At 33.9% G+C, this 20,274-nt stretch overlaps 3 protein-coding genes and 1 long non-coding RNA gene across 4 annotated transcripts; 1 reads left to right on the top strand and 3 right to left on the bottom strand.

Annotated features, from left to right (window-relative positions):
* Positions 1-444: 444 nt before the first annotated feature.
* On the bottom strand, positions 445-2,967 carry LOC113707119 (phosphomevalonate kinase, peroxisomal-like). The gene is made up of 5 exons (XM_072063893.1): positions 2,951-2,967; positions 2,141-2,294; positions 1,600-1,697; positions 1,270-1,379; positions 445-1,181 (listed from the first exon to the last, which is right to left on the bottom strand). Exons 1-5 carry the CDS (start codon positions 2,965-2,967, stop codon positions 931-933), a joined length of 630 nt encoding a protein of 209 aa, XP_071919994.1. The 3' UTR covers positions 445-930.
* Positions 2,968-5,737: 2,770 nt separating this feature from the next.
* On the top strand, positions 5,738-8,771 carry LOC140013248 (uncharacterized). The gene is made up of 3 exons (XR_011820326.1): positions 5,738-5,927; positions 7,726-7,805; positions 8,605-8,771. It is a non-coding gene; the product is annotated as an uncharacterized lncRNA (long non-coding RNA).
* A 3,387-nt stretch (positions 8,772-12,158) lies between these two features.
* Positions 12,159-13,488, bottom strand: LOC113706367 (cytosolic sulfotransferase 15). The gene has a single exon (XM_027228259.2). The coding sequence runs from the start codon at positions 13,405-13,407 to the stop codon at positions 12,421-12,423; it is 987 nt and encodes a 328-aa protein (XP_027084060.1). The 5' UTR covers positions 13,408-13,488; the 3' UTR covers positions 12,159-12,420.
* A 3,294-nt stretch (positions 13,489-16,782) lies between these two features.
* LOC140013779 (cytosolic sulfotransferase 8-like) lies at positions 16,783-17,118 on the bottom strand. The gene has a single exon (XM_072063892.1). The coding sequence runs from the start codon at positions 17,116-17,118 to the stop codon at positions 16,783-16,785; it is 336 nt and encodes a 111-aa protein (XP_071919993.1).
* Between the last annotated feature and the right edge of the window lie 3,156 nt (positions 17,119-20,274).

The following is a 20,274-nucleotide window of genomic DNA, read 5'->3' as shown; positions in this document are numbered from 1 at the left end:
ACTTGCCTCCCAAACAAAAGCAATGTACGCGCAAACTGATATAAAGCACTACCTTTTCATTAAATTAGTTGATAGAAGTAAGAAAGAGAGCCTATCAAAAAAAAAAAAAAAGAGTAAGAAAGAGAGATAACCGACTGTACCATTATCACACACACCATAGTTAATTCCCAAATTTCAGTTTTTCTATTCCAATGAGATGTTTACCATTATGACACAAAATTTTGAGCTACAATTCTGTGAGGACGTCATTTCCATTTGGAAAAGTAAGAAAAGGAGATAATCGAGTCAAAGTCAAAATTGGAAACATATGGTGAACGGTTTAATCCCCAAGAACACTTACATATGTTGATGTATATGGTAACATGGTTGAACAGATTATTCATGAGCTTGTGAAGGCACCCCAACAAAGCACGAAAGCCAAAAAAAAAACTTTATCAAGTCCTATGTGGAAACAGAGGTTGATTCAAATTCACAAGTATACATCAATGTTCTAAAGAAAATAAATTTTGCTAACACGAGTTCCTAAAATCAGTGGGTCTGGTAAATCTAGTAAGTACATCATTTTTCTTCAATTAGATAGAGTCAGCAGCTTCAAATATCTAAAATTTCCTAATATAAAAGACTGATCTAATTTAGTTTTTTGTAGTCGTTTCTCAATCTGCAAGGGAAAGTTCCACTTCAGAATCTCACATATATAAGTTGATCTTAGAAAAGTTTCATTCAATTATGAAAGTATACAGTGACATATACGAAACAATAAGATCCAAATAACAAAATCCATTCTTATATTGGTTAGTTAACTGGAAAGCATGACTACCTCAAGAAGATATTGAACTACAAATCTTTGCTAAACATGAACAGGAACCTCACAATGATATAAGTAATAGATGATTGTGCCGAAGGAAGCTAAGAGAACATCAATTGCAAGAGTCAAACTGAGTAAGCTTTTATTATTATGAAACCTGGCACTCGAACAACTAGCAAATTGCTTTTTGGTGCATAGATATGATTCAAGTCAACCACTAATTTAGAGACAGCCATTGTGTTAAGAGGGACAAGAAGGAAATGATCACTAAACACCACTAAGCTGTCACGGCTTGAAGATACATGACAGGAAACGTGAAATACCTGATTCCTATATGAATAAAACTCATTGCATCCTAGAATCGTAATATCAAGACCTGCATGACTAATCCATCAGCAACTTGGATTCATTTATATTCATTCAGCTTAACGAACAAATATGAAGAGTGAAATGTCAGACATTACCTTGCAAAAGTATCTTTTGTAATGCATCTGTCTTGTCTTTGCCAAATTTTGCATGAGCTGCTGCCACTGCATATTGGACCGCATGTTCTACAAAGGGGTTTCTTGAGGCACTGCTATTAAGCCAACAACATAAGGCATTACTCCAGTGAATTCCATTTAATACATGAATCCTTTGCATGTGGTTTTTAAAACACGAATCCAATCCAGAATTCCACAAAAGCATACATATATCTAATTGTAAAATTGCAAACAAAAATGATTGAAGTTAAATGGAAAGACATCAGCAGATATAGTTCGACCAACGTAAGGCGTGAAAACAGATAGACTTACCTTGAAGACACAGGCTGAAGAGTTAAATGTTTGAGGGACAATTTGTATATAGTTTCTCTCGACATCTGTGGAGAAGTTAATTTTACATCTGTCCATGCCTAAAAGTTAATAAGAACAAACTCTATTCAAATTCTGCGAAATAAATTGATTATGGTTAAAGATACATAGGTAGAGAAAAAAGACACTTCATACAGTTACATACTAGAGAGAGGTTGATTAAGAATGAAGAAACTTAGGTAAAACATGCCTGCTTCAAATAAAAGATCAATTCAAGTAACCTCGTTAAAGCCCATCCTAATATAAGACATAGTCCTTTTATCATTTGGTTATCAAATGGCACCAAATTAATTACTTCATAGGGCTTCTAACTTTCTTAAATAATATGGGTTTCTTTATCCTCTACTGAACCAAGCATTCTTCTCAGGGAGTAAACTTCGGACAAATAGTATTCAAACTTATGACTTGCATAATAAAGAATGAAGTGGAAAATACTTATTACTGAAAGAAAAGTTCACAATATGAAAAAAAAAAAAAGACTCACCCAAGCCCAACTCTCAGGTTTGATTTCCTCATAAAGTGGCTTCACTATGGCATAAAATCGTGCATTTGTGCTCAGGACAATCCCTGCATTAGGCCTCTCCAAAATTAGATAACCTCCAGTCATCAAAACCTTTCCAGGAGCAGAAGCAATCCTGCTCAAATATCATTCATGTTAAAATCAGCTAATTCTATTTCATAAAATAATAAGGCAGAAACAATAAAGTTTACATCAAAAACCCAATATCACATCCAAAATGAAAAGCAGAAAAAGATTCTTCCTTTTTTCTCTTTTGGCCAACAACCATATATCCTACGACCAAGAAACTGAAATGCAAGAAATGTAACAATGAAACAGACACGGCAGATTGAATACTTCAACTGGGGTAAATTGATGGTTGGATGATCGAATGGTTTGATGTCAAAAACCCAAAAAATTTCGGATTCAATGCGATTTATTGATCTCTTGGTTATATATCAATTGAATTAAGTCTTCTCAAAAGCAATTCTAAGCATAATTCCTCCAAATGTTGATAAACAAAAAGGGATAGATTAACTTACTAATAACCGATGCAAGGATGGAGAGAAGAAGATGCAGATGGTATTGTTGTGCTCAAGTACGTTCTGGGATTCGCAGATTCGGATTCAAGTGATCAGTATCTTCTTCTTTTTTTTTATTTCCTCTTTGTTGGGACAACGACAAGGAATAAAAGCAGCAAGGGCAATAAAACAATTACTGCTCTTTGTTGACTCAATTTGTTAAAACTTCAAGCCTGCGTAGCTACTTCTCAGTTTTCAGTTCTCAGTCGCTGACTTGGGAACGTGGTCCATTTCTCACTGTGCAACAGATCAGGCACTTACCAAGTACTACAGCGTAAAAGAACCAACCACCTTTGCTTTAAAGTCGTTGGCTGCCGAAAGAGTTTTAAGGCTCTTCTTGGTGCAGGTCAAGAGATTTGGGATTGAATTTCTTGATTTGCATTCACCTTTAGTATTTTTTGAAAATTTCACAGTTCCCTTCAGATTCTCTCTTGACCCATTTGAATCCATCTCTTCCCTCTTAGTAGAGTAGGTGTAGATATAGAATAGAACAAACTACCGTGTCGACAAAATAAAAAAAATAAAATAAAAGAATTTTTATTTTTTATTTTCTTTGTTTATTATTTACTAGTATTATGTAACATATATTAACAGATCATAAGAAGAGAAAAAAACAAATGAAACAAATGAGTACATTTTCGAACATTTTAAAAGTGCTTAGAATATTAACCTTTAATTAGAATTCAATTTAGCAAAATAACTTTTAAAAAAAATCATAATATCAATTATCTCATCCGTTCCTCATCCCACAACAAATAATGTGTTTGGACAAGAGATTATTTGGAATAACACTCTATAACACTTTTTATAGTATGATGTGTGTAAGGTAAAAATGTGATTGAAAATTATGTTTATGATACAAGTTGACAAATATTTGACTTTTTTTTTTTAAACAAATCAAGCTAACCAAACAGACCAATATCAGCTTCGCCTTCGAATTTCTACATATAATCCTACTTTTTGAAAATCTTGGGATCACGGACAATCAAATGAAATAAAGTTGGACCTTTTTATAAAAGAAAGGAATGGAGTAAGGTTGCAAGCAAAGCGTAATCCAATGTTTGGTTACTTTTTTGAACTCTGGATTAATGATTTTATAGCAAAACTCAATTGTTATGTACATTGATGGTTGGATCAATCCTAGAATCAGAATAAATTTATTTGTCGTTCTCGGAAATCTCACCAAGCCCCTTCCCGGCCCCGCCCTGCTTCTCTTGCAGGGACATTTGCGAAACTAATAAAAATTTATTATATAATTTTATTATAGTCAAATTTTAGCAAATAAATATTAAAATATTAAAATATTAACATATCATCAAGTTGTTATTTATTGTAATTTCACAATTTAAACTTATAAAAACAATCAAACAAAAGCTATTTGAATACAATAATGGAATAAATATAACTAAAGTAGTCAAGTTTTCACTTTTAGCGCAAATACAATCACTAATTCATTATTGTACTTGTGTATTTTTTTTTTTGAGAAAAAAGTGTTATTGTATTAAGTGTAATTAAGAATTTAGTATAAATGTATTAGTAAATTTAGTATAATTAATTAATAATTTCTATTAGTAGACATATATAATTATTAGTATAATTAATAATATCAATTATATTATATATACTAATATGCATTATATAATACATATAACTAATAATATCATCATCATAAGTTTGTAACTAATTAAATTAAATATTATATATATGATTATATACATATATATTTATTTATACATTTATTTTTTTTAGTGGGTGGCAGGGCGAGGTGGCGGAGCGAGGGAGCATGTCCCCGCCCCCCCGCCCCATTTCTAAGTGGGGTGCTCCATCCCCTTGCTCCATTAGCCCCCAGCGAGATGGGTGCCTGTAGCCTATGTTTTCAGAACTGGACTGAATATCGACTCGATCGAGCTCAGAGGTTAGGGGTTAATGGGTTCAACCAGATTCTATTGGGATTGAATCGGATGATGTCATAAATAAAAATTATTTAAAAATTAAAATATTATATGTAAAATGTGAGGATCCGAAAATTTTCTTATTTTTGTCATATATTACTGGTTTATTTAAGTATTATTTACTCAATTTCTCCGAATTATTTAATTCGACTACTTAAAATCCATTTATATGAAAAAACACCTCTCTTATGTTTTTAAAACGTTTTGTTAGAAAATTTACTTTTTGAAAACTCGTTTAGTTCGGAACAACGAGTACACGTTTTTCGAGACTATATTTGAATCGAGAGTATATTAATTTTGGAGAAGTAAGAATGAGCAATAGTAGATTAAGAAAAGTTAATTTGAGATTTGAGGAGTTAAAACTCGACTCATGTGAGGACTAGTAAAATTTATTATTTTAAATTCCATTTCGAGCTTATTTAAATATTTAATTGCCCATTTGTTCTGAATATTATTTTCTAGTCTATTTAGACCTAATTACATGATTCTATAGCTTAATTATATTTTTAAAGTGATTTGTTTCAAAATTTAATTTTTGAAAACTCGTAAAGTGAGAATAGTGAATACGTGATTGGAGTAAATAATTGAATTGAAGATACAAAAAGTTTGAAAAATTGGAGACTTGTATATTAGTTTCAAAATAGGTATTTTTATGCTTAAGTGCTCAATTATTAGTTAGTAATACTATCGTTATAAGAATTTCTTAGAAATTTCGCTCTATCGCGTATAATTGGAAGTACGCGTTTTTACGCGAGCGATCAATTAAGGGACTTAAGGGCTTTATTTTTTGACTATTAAGAGTGAATAATAATAGTATGAATATAAGTGCATTAAAGGTTTAATGCACAAGTGAAACAAATCCAAGAGGAAATGAGCACGAAACTCGCGCGTACACGCACTCTCCTTAGTTGACTTTTGGAGCATTTTGGGCCACACATTCTTAGGCTTCTCAAGGGAGCATCACACCAGATCAAAACCCTTCTCTTCTCACCTCAAGTGCCGGCCAAACACTCTCATTTCCCTCTCTCATTCCAGCGGCCAAGGAGGAAGGAAGAACAACTCCAAGCTTCCAAATTTTTCCGCTTCATTTCTTGCACAAAACATCACCAAATCACACAAAAATTGAACTACACTAGCTTAACCCTTGGAGTTTGTATCTAGCTAAGAAGGAGGGGCTGTTTTCACGAATTTCTTGGACCAAGAGGGGACCGAAAATTCTGTCCTTGTGCATCTAAGAAGGTGAGCCCGATCAACTCTCCAAATCTTGCTTCATGGAAGTAGTAATGCACGTTTAAGCCCTTACATGTTTATGGGTAGCTTGTTTGTGATGGAAAATTGGTCGTGTGGGCTCTATAAACTCCCACCTTGGGTATATGGACTGATTTGGTGATTGATGATGAAAGTAATGTTGGTTTAGTGCTTATATTGGTGGATTAATGTTGGGTTATTGATGGAAACTCAAATGAGGTGCAAAGGGAAAAAGTGACCATTTTGCCCCTGGTTTGTTCAACCACTTTTGTGCAAGATTTTGAGGTTCTAATGGCTTGTTTATGTTTTTTACATGTTATACTGATTGTGTAAAAAGTTTCATGGAAAAATAATATGATTTAGTTGGTTAAATGAAGTGATTTCCAAAGTTTTGAAAACTGGAAAATGATTCCCGTCACTAACAGACAGTCATCTTGTTTCGGCTATAATTCATCTCTCCGATGTCAGATTTGAGTGCCGTTTGTGGAAATGGAAACTAGACATTCCCAGCTTTCATTTGGTATAAAAGACACATTCTGGTTCCTCTCGAGTGAGCCAAACCATTCGTTTAAAAATTGCTGTCCTGTTTCGTTTGTCACTGGGAGGCAGATTATGAACTGTGATTTGATGCTCACGTATGAGCTTGTTATGGATAGATTTTGAAAATAGTTTCTTCTGAGAAAATATAGCCTTATGAGTCTATTTTCTAACGCCGCCAACCATTCTCAATTCCAAGTTGAATTGAGTGATTTATGATTGAAATTCAAAACTGACTTTGTGAACGAAAACAGTGTTTTGGACAGATTTGAAACTAACTACGGTTTGGGACTTGTTATCCAAAGTTTCTTATTGTAAATCATCTATCGAATGTACCTTGAAAATATTTTGGACATTTTCTAATGGAATGAACCATGTTTGAGATGTTCCTTGACCAAATGTTTGGAAACGACAAAACGGAAGTTCAAAGGCAACTTAGCCTTAGAATTTCTTGTGATTTCAACGGTTTTGTTAACCCACTTTCTGTGCTTATTTCTCCATGAAATTTGGTAGAGGAACAACCCTTATATGGTAGTATTATACTGCTAATTTTGGTATTATTCCGAGGCCGTTTCATTGCTCAACTAAAGTTCCAAAGTTCGTGACGTGATTTTGGAAAACCCTTGTTTAACAAGGAAATTTGGGTAACTTTGAGCTACCATATCTTGGTGCTCGAAACTTCAATTCTCATTCCACTTATTTTGTTTTAAACCTGGATTACAACTCTAATAGAGTTCCAAATTTCAGAGGCTAGCTTTAATTGTATGAATTTTGCCGAATTTTCAAACTTTGTCAAAAATCAACCCAAATCTGTCTTGACTTTCTAAAACAGCAATTTTGGGCTAAATTTCGAATATTTTCCAATTAGAATCATGGAAAAGTGTCTTCTAGGAACTTTTAGTAATTTGGAAGTAGTTTCCAATGGCACTAAGTTTTTCAACTTTGGAATTGTAGAGAATGAGATACGATTTTTCAAAATATGGGTGACAAATCTGAAATTTCCGAACTTAAAGGAAATTGAGGGTTGCGAACTCTCTATTTTCCTTCGATATTGCTAAACCGTTTTACACTTGATTTCAAAGATGAAAATCAGATTTCACTTGTATTTTAAAACCTCATTTTTTAGCCTCGATTTACGAGTAATTAAGGCTCATTTTCGTGAAATTTTTTTAGATTGTACAAGTGTGCAATCTTCCTCGATAATTAGGGGTTTTAAGCGATAGTGTGTAATAGACAATTACTATTTGCTCAGGTGCTCAAGGAGACCTACAAGAGGATCTCGAGGGGAACACCTAAAGGCTCGTTTACGCACTTACTCCCTTGTTTCGATTGGTGAGTGTCAAGTGCATGAATTTGATATTAAGTGGTTATCTGTTTCTTATCCGTTATGAAAATTTGAAATTTTGAGACGAGAGTGTACTTTACCGCACTCGTGCTCTTTCAAATGAAATTATATTCGAATTTTGCTATATGAATTCATATCCGACTTGTACATGGTAATGTGGATGTGATTCGTATTTGTTTTGATTCGTATATGTGATCCGTATTTGTGATTCCTATTTGGAATCGTCGATTTGAGCGTTGCTCGTTGACTTATATTCGTATTCGTATTTATATTCGTATTCGTATTCGTATTCGGGGGACGCCCAAACTCGTTGGTTAACTTTGCGAATCGAGCCAGCATGGGCTTGGTCGATAAGCTTAGCCAACCATGAGATATTCGTAGAGCATGATCTATTGGAGAGATCTTGCTTGGCATTACTCGTGCAATATTGCCATGATATACTCGAGTATTATAAAAAACTTTGATGAGCGGGCCCAGTAAGGGGTGTAACGGTGACGGGATTCGAAGAAAAGTGGTGTATCTATGGATTTGATACTTATGTGGTTGACAGAGTGTCAACGTGAAATGTGATCAAGACTTCGACTCGACTACGTGGAATTTAGCTCCTGAGAGCTACAGTATCCTTGAATTGTTTCTGTTTATTTTTCCTATTCGAAATGTGAATTATTCGAACTTTATAACTTTACTTACTATGTAATTTGTGGCTACTTGGATTATATGTTTGCATGTGTGTTTCCTGGCCTCACTAAGTATTGGCTCATCCCATTAGTTTGTTTTCCTTAACAGGTTGGATTGGAAGATTTTGGAAAAGCCGACTAGATTATACTTTTGATTGGAATCTGGGCTGTAAATGTGTAGTTGACTTTTAATGGTTGTATTTTGGGACTCGATGTATCCTTTTGTGAACATGATGTAAGATTTGAATATTTAGTTAAGGAAGTGACTTTTCTTTATTTTGACTTGTAGTATTTTGGTATGTATCGTTAAGTTCGATTCGAATTGTCTTGAGTCCTGGCGAGAGTTGGACAGGCGTCCCGCGAATACCCTTGGGTTTGCCCTTGGGAGAAGTGGGGGGCCTTCACATAAAATACCTAATAACATGTTAATATTAATAAAGGTATATTTATATATATTTGATGTCTCAAATATATTTAATAGGAAAATACAAATAAATTAGAACAATCAAGTAGCTTTTTATATTATTTAATGAGCATTAACAAGTTTAGAATTAAAATTATGGATTTAATTGAAAAATAACACCAAACTTTAAGACAACATTTATAAAGTATGAAATATTTGAAGTATATTAATAATTTTTAATAACTTAGGGGTCAAAACATAATATTAAAAATATTTTGACCTTTCAAAAAAAAAAAAGAGACTGGGTTCATATTTTCCAATCAAACTCGATTTTTGACCTGATTTGACAGAATTTTTTATTTTCCAATTTTTAGGATTAACTCAGACCGAACAATTGGCACATTCCCGATTCGACTAGTCGGATCGGCCGGTCCGATCCGAGTTTAAAAACAGAGCCACCTGCCTCATTACCATCCCTATGTCTCAATCATCTAAAACTCTGAATCAAATTAAACTTGTTACTGCTACAATATTTATTATTTATAGCCACTTTTTTTGTTTCTTTTTTGTCAATCATCCTTACTGTTTTTTAAGGATTATTTATTGCCGACTTTGTTGCAGACAAGAGAAAGTGACTTGCATTCAGTTGCTTTGTCAATTATTGAGCTACCTATACATCTGGACACCATTGCCACTGGCCATTTGGTCCAGTGGTCATCACCATAATGGTGATGCTGAAGGTTAGGGGATCAACCCCTGCCTCCCACAATTTGGCCACAATATGTGGCTGGTCTTAGTTGACCATCCCCCTGCCCCTTCCCTTAGACTAGGTGTTGTAAGTTATACAACATCTATCGTTGCCAGAAAAAAAAAATACATCTGGACACCATTAATAATGTGTCAGTCTAAATATGGGCCAGTCTTCCAAACACTCACCCCCCCTTTCTCCCAAAAAAAAAAGGAACAAGAAAAATGAAAAGGAACTACGTTGGTTAGTCCATATGAAAATTAATCGAATTTGGAAGCTATTTGCCGGACTATAACTCAGAAAAAAGAGACAAAAAACCTGAAGTGCTCGTGAAAATATCTTTTAATCAAAATTAAAAAAATTGTAATCTAGGATGTGTCTATCTCGCTATGGAACACACCATTATAGAGTTTTATGGATAACTAATAATAGTGCCAAAGCAAAAAAAATCCAACAAATGGGTGGTACTAGCTTCACAGCTCTATTAATCGAGTTTGAGTCGAGCATTAGAATTACATGATCCCATAATAATGCTAAGGATGGATTGAAAATTATGTGATTTTTCAAGATTCTAATTATGCAAAAGACTATCCTTGTGATAAAAGATGGATATTTCTCGTGGCATTTGGTTAGTGAAGAAAAGTCATTGTGAAACGAATTAGTTGACCAGAGATAAAAGTTGAAGTGTTTTAAATATAATAACATTCTATATTAAGTCTTTATTTTTAACTTATCTGTGTCGTCATTGTTTGTGTAATTTGGCTGAGGTATCAAGAGTTAGGGCATATTTATGTATCGAAATATTACATACACTGTAATTTTAAGAGTCATAGAAGTCTGCAAATCATTAATAGCCTTCTAACATAAATAAACCTCTCAATTTCAACTTAAGTTTATCATTAAATTTTAGATAATATTTTCCCTTAAAATCTAAAAGGGTGAATAATCTCTCAATTTATTAAAAGTTTAGACATTTAGATTGTGTCGGTGACAAAAATCACAGTATCTATGAATTTGTGAGAAATAGGGGTGAGGTGAGGGAGAGGGGGAAGAGAAGGAGGGGGGAAAGGAGAAGATAGGAGGAGTGAAGGTGGGAGAAAGGAGGGGAAAGTGGGAGGACTAGAGAGAGGGAGAGAGAAAAAAATGGTGTTGTAGGGAGGGAAGAGGGAAGAAGGGTGCTTGCGGAACGCCAGCAGGGGCGGATTGAAGGTGGGGGCACGGCCCCCACTGCACTCTTAAATTTCTATAATACTTATACAATTTTGATATAATTTTAAATGTGCCCCAGAGGTTTTTTAGAAAAGATGTGAAAAAATGAGTCACAAAATTTAGTTTAGTTACTTATATTGAGAAAAATATACTTTGTGAAGTTCAAAATGAGAAAGTTATAAACCGTTATCAAAATATGAAAACTTGTCGTGAGCAATTGTAAATAGTTTAGTTTGTTTTTGAAATAAAATTATTATTACATTAATAATTTTGAGTTTGTCTTTTTATGTTTTTAAGGGAATATATGTATAATTTGTACTTGTTGGTGAATTTATTTATTTATTTTTGCTTAAGAAACTAGAAAAAGAGTAGATAAAAAATTTTAGTGTTATTTTTGCCTCCACTAAGACTTTTTTCTAGCTCCGCCACGGAACGCCAGTCGATATTGGTGGGTTGAAACGACGTAGGAAGAAAAAGAAAAGAGAAAAGAAAGAAAAAACTTTGTGTATTTTTGACTTTTTGGGGTGTATATTTTGAAAAACCGTAGTGTGTTTTAGAAAGTTATTAGAGACAAAGTTATAAAAAAATTTTGTGTATTAAGAATAGGCCAAAAAAAACTTGCCTCCCAAACAAAAGCAATGTACGCGCAAACTGATATAAAGCACTACCTTTTCATTAAATTAATTGATAGAACTAAGAAAGAGAGCCTATCACCAAAAAAAAAAAAAAAAAGAGTAAGAAAGAGAGATAACCGACTGTACCATTATCACACACACCATTATGAGATGTTTACCATTATGACACAAAATTTTGAGCTACAATTCTGTGAGGACGTCATTTGCATTTGGAAAAGTAAGAAAAGGAGATAATCGAGTCAAAGTCAAAATTGGAAACATATGGTGAACGGTTTAATCCCCAAGAACACTTACATATGTTGATGTATATGGTAACATGGTTGAACAGATTATTCATGAGCTTGTGAAGGCACCCCAACAAAGCACGAAAGCCAAAAAAAAAAAAAAAAAAAAACTTGTAGTTCAGATAAACAAAAACTCTAAATAGCAAAACCACAATACACTTCATCGTTAGTGATTAAAAACAACACAAAACAGGATTTACAAAAAGTTCTCCTGACTAAAATCCATTATGTGACTTAAGTCCCAAATATTTTCTTTTGTCCTTTTTTCTTGGAGTTTCAAATGAGAATAGTCCTACTATCAGGAAACATTTTGAGCACGATTCTATGAGCATATTTATCATTTCGGCTTGAAAAAAACAAGGAAGGGAATGAACCCAGTCAAAATGATAAAGATATTTTGGTGCACGCATATGTGATATTTTAGTCATACAACAACTGAATGAAAAGTAACTGATACAACCATTACACAGCAATAAGCAACAAATAGTTGAAGATAAGCGTATTAGGTCTTCTCTTTTGTTTTCTCGTTTTTGGAGCTGAACCGTTGATCAGATTTGCTGAACTAGTCCAAGAGGGGAGAGAGATATCCACATGAAACATGCATGACAATCTAATGAGAAATCTCACATGAAACACGCATAGTGATCTATTTGCTCTTGATTTCCAGCGTCAACCCGGATTCCCCAAGCTTTTCTTGAAACAATTTTTCAAGTCGGTTGGCCATGGAAGGAGTTAGTACATTTACCCAATCACCAACTTCTGCCTTCCTGAAAAAGGAACTATGCTTAACTCTAAAAGCGCCGTGTATCTCCCCCTCCTTGTTACAGTCCAAATTCTTAAGATTTTCGAAGCTGCAGAGCATTGCTATTTCTTCAACCAAACCGGCTTCCTGTTCCTCAGCTGAAAATGGATATCCTAAAAAGTCGGCTATCTTCTTCACGGAGCTATTGACATCCTTTTTTAGATCCTCATACTTCAAAAACAACACTTTTTGAGGGTTTTTCAAGCTTGCATCCCAATATCCCAAACAATGGTCCCAAAATGGACCATACGGGTGTATGCCCTGACAAAACTCTTCAAAAGGTACATCAATAGACATCGATGGGCTTGAAATAAGACCATTTTGCAGCAAGAATTGCAACAACGAAGTGAACACATCCAAAGGGTTTCGGCACAGGTAGATGATTCGACAATTGGAGCAATCCAAGATGCTGCTAGGAAGGAATTGATAAGGGAGGTGAGTAGCGAGGATTCGTGGGCAAGGCATAGAGTCTATATCGGGAATATTACCATCCTTGTACAGATATATCTCGAGAAAAGGGACGAGATAATGAGGGTTGGAGAAGAGCAAAGGGCTGTCATCGACTGAATGATTGTTGCGGTTAACAATACTGAAGGTGAGGGCTTTAAGCCATGTGGTTCCCGATTTCGGCATGCTGGCCAAAATAATGTCAGAGTCAATGGCTTTGAAGTGCTTTTGAAAGGTTAATGTGGCTTGAAGCAAGTCTGCATAAAACCAAACGCCTTGGTAATTAGCCACCAGGCCCCCTGCTACAGGCTTCTTTGGTTGCAACCTCTGGAAGAGCTCTTCAAAGTGATCATCTTTTTGCTCCACTTCAGTTGAAGATGACATCTCCTGGATTACTTGAATGAAAATCTCTATGTGTGTGTGTGTGTGTGTTTTTTTTTTTGGATTGATACCAGAAAATTCTGAGCCAATACTTAAGTGCTGCACCAATTAATAATGAAATGCTGAAGTTTATATAGCGATGATCAACCGTCCGTCAATATATTATCTAGACATCCAAGATAGTGATGGAAAAGGGTACTGGTGCAGGCATATAATATCATATTTAATTCAGAACAAATTACTTTTTTCAAGTATCAGTTAAGATAGGAACAAACTAAATCACCAAACAATAATATCAATAATAATAATAAAATGCAAAAAAAAAAAAAAAACAAAAGACACGTGACACCAAAATTTTTAACATAGAAAATCCAATTTGAAAAAATCATGGGACCTAGTCCAGTTAAAAAATCTCCAATATCACAGTAATGGGAACACACAGGTTTACCAAAAATATCCGGATAACAACAATATCACCAATATCAATCAAGTAAAATTATAACAAATTCATCTCCCAAACTATAAATGTCAAAGAAGTGGATTTGGAAAGGTATTACCAAATGAAGAGAAAATTCAACATCTAAATCAGTAGATGCGTAGAGCTCGACAAGAGAATTGTATGGTTAAAATTTCATCTCAATCGCATTTCAAATCACCCTTCTTACTGAATTTGTTCACAACCAATCTTGCCTTCTACTTTAGTAGTGAGTTGTGCTCTTGAGTCCTCAACTTAAAAATCTATTCCATTTTTAGTGCTCTCTTGCTCTTAGGCAATTTCATCAGGTCATAGCTGTGATTCTTATGTAAGGACATTATCTCCTCTTGCATAGTTTCCAACCAATCTTCTTTTCTCTCGTACTCTAGAACCTCACTGTAGAACTCAAGTTCCTCTCCATATATTAGCAACACATACTCATTAGGATTATATCTACTAGAATGTCTCCTCTTTCTGGTAGATCTTCTAGACTCATCTTGTGGTGGTGATGGTGAAGTTGACAACGTCTCTTGCTCAAGTTCGTCAGTAGCAGTTAGGGGTGGACGCGGGTCGGGTACCCAACCCATTCACCATTTGGCTGATCCGACCCGCGCCTTGCGGGTAAGCCATTTTCTGACCCTTACCCGCCCCGCATATTAGCGGGTACCCTATAATCGAGTACCCGCTGAGATAAGGTCGGGTTAGCTGGTACCCACCCCGCTCCATTTATCATTCAATTTTTTTTTAAAAAAATGATTTATACCAATTTAATTGTATATTTTACACATTCATCTGACATTTAATAAAATTTTTTTCTAAAAAAAAGATTTCCCACCAAGAAACAAGCATGTGAAGAGAATATAAGATAAAGGAAAAAAATTAAAAGAATTCAAAATCAATAAAAAGTTTGAAATAAGTAACACAATTTTTAATATATATATATATGTTTCACATTAATTAAACTTTTTTCTATAAAATATAAGATCATGGCCTTTACAAATGAATCTTGTAAATAAACTATAGTCTCTCATATTTGTAATGCAATTTGTTCAATAAAATTACTTATTTAGTTCTAACTTATTATTTTATAGTGTGTGTATAAAAATAAAAAATATATATTTTCGGGGCGGATCGGGTACCCGCGGATTTTTAATTATGTGACTCTAACCCGCCCCGCATCTTAACGGGTATCCGATCCTCTTTCGACCCAATCAAATAATAAAAATAGGATATCCTAATTTTTGGATCGGATCGGATCGGATATGACGGGTTTTCGGGTTAGCGGATAATTTTGCCCGCCCCTAGTAGCAGTATCACTTTCATCAATATTCTCTCACTGCTCTGTTTCAGCTCCCCTATGATCAAAATCAATTGATACTTCTAGTTTGATCCCATGAGACTTGCATTAGTTTTCAAATGATCCTCAGTACTTAACTATTTGTTAGTGTCCCTCTCAACTTAGCTACGAAAATCTTTGAACACATATGAAACCTGATCTTTAGATTTCAAAACAAAACACAAAATTTTTCCGATAAAATCATCAATAAAAGTTACAAAATAAATATTACTACTAAGAGAGACCTCTCTTTCATATGTCAAATATCAGTGTGCATCAATCACACAGTCGATGAGAGTGAGAGGCTAACCATACTTGAAGTCTTGTGACATTTAATTGGTGGAAAAGGATTCTATATTAATTCCATTGGATCATAGCTGGCTACAGATAATAAAGTAGGTGCTTTAATGTGCGAGGTACCACAAGTTAGGTGATCATAATATGTATGTCTTTAAGGTGCATCTTGATGTAAAGTTTTACATTACAAAAAATTTTAAAATTGGTGCAGTAAAAATTAATAGGAGTAGTTATTATTATTATCGTTATACGCCGTACTATCCGTATCAGGTAGCAAGGCATAGAAGTTAGAGGAACGATAATAGATGCTAGTTTGAGGCTACCTTTCAATACTTCAAGAGATATAAAGTTATTATTTAAAAACTAAAGGATGAAAAAATTTATTTAACAAAATACTAAAACGGTTTAAACGAATTTCATATAAAAAAATTCTTTTACTAAAATTTGCCAGGCTTGGTGCGTAAAATGACAAGGAAAATGAAACAAGATCCAAGGAAGTCATTAATCTGATGAGCGTTGGCCCTTGCTTAAGGGTTAATCCTAATTGGACTAATTTCACTTTATACCCTTAAACTTTTATCATTTTTTCACTTTGTATCTTAAATTTGTATTCTCGATACTTTGCACTTTAAACTCTTAATTTTAAAAAGTTTATGGCCTAAATCGTCAAGTTTATTTCATTTAGGTCCATTCAGTAACAATGTTTGGTGAATTTAAGATTCAGTCAATGGCACTTTCCTGAAAAAGGAATTATGCTTAGCTCTAAAAACAGTTTGTATCTCCCCCTCTTTGTTACAGTTCAAATTCTTAAGATTTTCGAAGCTACAAAGCGTTGCTATCTCTTCAACCAAACCTGCTTCCCCTTCCTCAGCTGAAAATGGATGACCTAAAAAGTTAGCTATCTTCTTCACGGAGCTAGTGATACTTTTTTTTTAAAATCCTCATACTTCAAAAACAACACTTTTTGAGGGTTCTTCAAGCTTGCATTCCAATATCCCAAACAATGGTCCCAGAATGGACCATAAGGGTATATGCCCTGACAAAACTCTTCAAAAGGTACATCAAGAGACGCCAATGGCCTTGATGCAAAACGATTTTGCAGCACAAAGTGCAGCGTAGAGGTGAATACATCCAAAGGGTTTCGGCAAAGGTAGATGATTCGACAGTTGGAACAATCCAAAATGGTGCTTGGAAGGAATTGATAAGGTAGGTGAGTTGCAAGGATTCGCGGGCAAGGCATAGCATCTATATCTGGAATATTACCATCTTTCTACAGATACATCTCGAGAAAAGGAACCAGATAATGAGGGTTGGAGAAGAGCAAAGGGCTCTCATCAACTGAATGATTGTTGCGGTTAACAATACTGATGGTGAGGGCTTTAAGCCATGTGGTGCCTGATTTCGGCATGGTGGCCAAAATAATGTCAGACTCATTGGCTTTGAAATTCTTTTGAAAGGTTAATGTAGCTTGAAGTAAATCTGCATCAAACCAAACCCCTTGGTAATTAGCCAGCAAGCCCCCTTCTATCGGCTTCTTTGGTTGCAACCTTTGGAAAAACTCTTCAAAGTGATCATCTTTTTGCTCCACTTCAGTTGAAGATGACATCTCCTGGATTACTTGAACGAAAATCTCTATGTGTGTGTGTGTGTGTGTGTGTTTTTTTTTTTTTTTTTTTTGGATTGATACCTGCAAATTCTGAGTCAATACTTATGTGCTGCACCAATTAGTAATGAAATGCTGAAGTTTATATAAAGATGATCAACTGTCCTTTAATATATTACTATCTAGACATCCAAGTTAGGACAGATCAACTCAACTGTGAATTGTGTCATTCATATTGTTACTCAAAAGTTTGCCACGTAATCATCAATCATACAGTCGAGAGTGAGAGGATAACCATACTTGAAGTCTTGTCATATTTAATTGGTGGAAAAGGATTCTATATTAGTTCCATTCGATAATAGAGTAGGTGCTTTAATGTGCGAGGTACCCCAAGTTAGGTAGTCATAATGTGTATCTCTTTCAAGTGCACCCCGATGTAAAGTTCTACCTTACAAAAAATTTTAAAATTGGTACAGTAAAAATTACTCTCTGTCCCATTTTGATAGTCCTAATTTTTTTTTCACACAGTTTAAGAAAAAGTAGTTAACTTTGTTGAAAAACAAATTTAGATTGCTATTTTCCTAAAATACCCTTACATTAAATAAAGTTGGCTTTTCATATATCAATATGTTTTGGAAAATCTAAATGCATTAAATGGGATAGGTTATATTCAATACTAACAATCTATATTAAATAAAATAGTTCATAGTAATGACAACTTACATTAAATAAGGGTATTTTAGAGAAATTAAAAGACAACTACATTCTTCAATTGAAAAGTGAACTACAAGTTGGGACAGACAAAAAAGAAAAACATGACTATCATAGTGGGACGGACGGAGTAATAGTAGTAGTTATTATTATTATTGTTTTTATTATTATTATATGCCGTACTATCCGTATTAGGTAGCGAGGCATAGAAGCTAGAAGAACGAAACTTCTTGATGGCCCCTTGATGGCCCCAGTAACATTGTCACTGAAACTTCTTGATGATTGTTGCTTGTATTGACTAATTACTAACAACTTTGGTTCACGCTTGTCACTAAAATAGACGTGATATTGACAACTTTTTGTCATCACTGTAGGCTTTAAGTTTAGAGATACTAATTAGTGACAACATTTCATTGTCAGTGGAGAAGTCTAATTAGTGACGATATACTGTAACCGTGTAGTTTGATAAAGAAAATTATACTGGAATTAATCAATCCAACAATTCAATTTACGAATTGAGAAAAATAACAACAAAGCCTGTTAATTAAAAACAGAAGACATCCATTACATTCGAAATGCCAAAATATCATACTTAAGTTCAACATCCTGCTACAGCTTTACAAAAATAAATCTAAGTCCTAAACTTAGCTAGCAGCTACTGCCGAAACACTTCAAGAGCAAAACACAACTTTGTCTTCATTGTTCTTCAATCAATTAGTAGCTGTGGATTAGAGGCCAAAAGAGTTTGAACAAGCAATACAAGTCTGCATAAAGTAGTATAATAATTAGTAGGTAACAAGTAGCTTGAGCAAAAAAATAAACTCTCTTATATTTACCTACAACAAAACTCAATCACGATTAGAATCTTAATCAAGACGAGAACAAATAAGGCAGAAAATTAACATAACAAGGACAATATCCCAAATTAGCTTAGAAGTTAGCTAGTTAAGTATTAGTGAGGTCAATACCTTTTTAACAAACTACTCAAGGCCAAACAAAAATATTACTAGCTTTTGACGGAGTGGCTTAACATGTCTTCCTAACAAAGTCATGGAGCCAAAAGCTAACAAAGAATTTTTTGACTGAATATTATCTCTAACTCGAATAGTAAATTATCGGATATCATTTTACACACACTCAAAACAGTAATAGAAAACCAACAAGAAGCAGAGATATGCAAGAAATCATAGCTAGCAAATGGCTGTACATACTTTTCATGACAGGATAGAGAAAACATGCTATTGAAGGAACAAGGCCTTCCTAGGACTTTACAAACCAGACAATCAATAAATACAATCAAATCAGAAAGTGTCCTCAAACACCTCTATTCCTGATAAATTTCTACATACCTGAGTTCTATACATAAAAGTTAGTCAAGGAAAGGGTACCCAGCTGGACTTGTGAAGGTTTCGGAAACTTGATCTTATACAATATAAAGATTCTAGTAGATCCCAACTTACTCCCTGCTCACGATAAATTGATGTCTAACTTTGCATTTAATGCCATGCAATATATATTATGTTAGGCTTGGCTCATATTGGATCATTCATGTAAAAATGCTATAGTCTCTTTTGAGTATTATGCTTGAGGTTGAAAATTACATACAAAAAAAAATTAATTTTATGTTTCGTAAGTTTAACTTTAATCTTACGGTTACCAAAATTTAAGTCAAAATAACTTTTTAAAAAAATCATAATATCAATTATCTCATCCATTCCTCATCCCACGACAAATAATGTGTTTGGATAAGAGATTATTTGGAATAACACTCTATAACACTTTTTATAGTATGACGTGTGTAAGGTAAAAATGTGATTGAAAATTATGTTTATGGTACAAGTTAACTAATATTTGACTTTTTTTTTTAAAACAAATCAGGCTAACCAAACAGACCAATATCAGCTTCGTCTTCGAATTTCTAAATATAATCCTACTTTTTGAAAATCTTGGGATCACGGACAATCAAATGAAATAAAGTTGGACCTTTTTATAAAAGAAAGAAATGGAGTAAGGTTGCAAGCAAAGCGTAATCCAATGTTTGGTTACTTTTTTGAACTCTGGATTAATGATTTTATAGCAAAACTCAATTGTTATGTACATTGATGGTTGGATCAATCCTAGAATAAGAATAAATTTATTTGTCGTTCTCGGAAATCACACCAAGCCCCTTCCCCACCCCGCCCTGCTTCTCTCGCAGGGCATTTGCATATATATTTGATGTCTCAAATATATTTAACAGAAAAATACAAATAAATTAGATCAATCAAGTAGCAATTTATATTATTTAATGAGCATTAACAAATTTAGAATTAAAATTATGGATTTAATTGAAAAATAACACCAAAATTTAAGACAACATTTATAAAATATGAAATATTTGAAGTATATTAAAAATTTTTAATAACTTAGGGGTCAAAACATAATATTAAAAATATTTTGACATTTCAA

The sequence above is a fragment of the Coffea arabica genome, chromosome 8c (assembly GCF_036785885.1).
Source record: "Coffea arabica cultivar ET-39 chromosome 8c, Coffea Arabica ET-39 HiFi, whole genome shotgun sequence".
NCBI lineage: Eukaryota > Viridiplantae > Streptophyta > Magnoliopsida > Gentianales > Rubiaceae > Coffea > Coffea arabica.
This window is presented reverse-complemented; position numbering and strand designations above follow the sequence as displayed.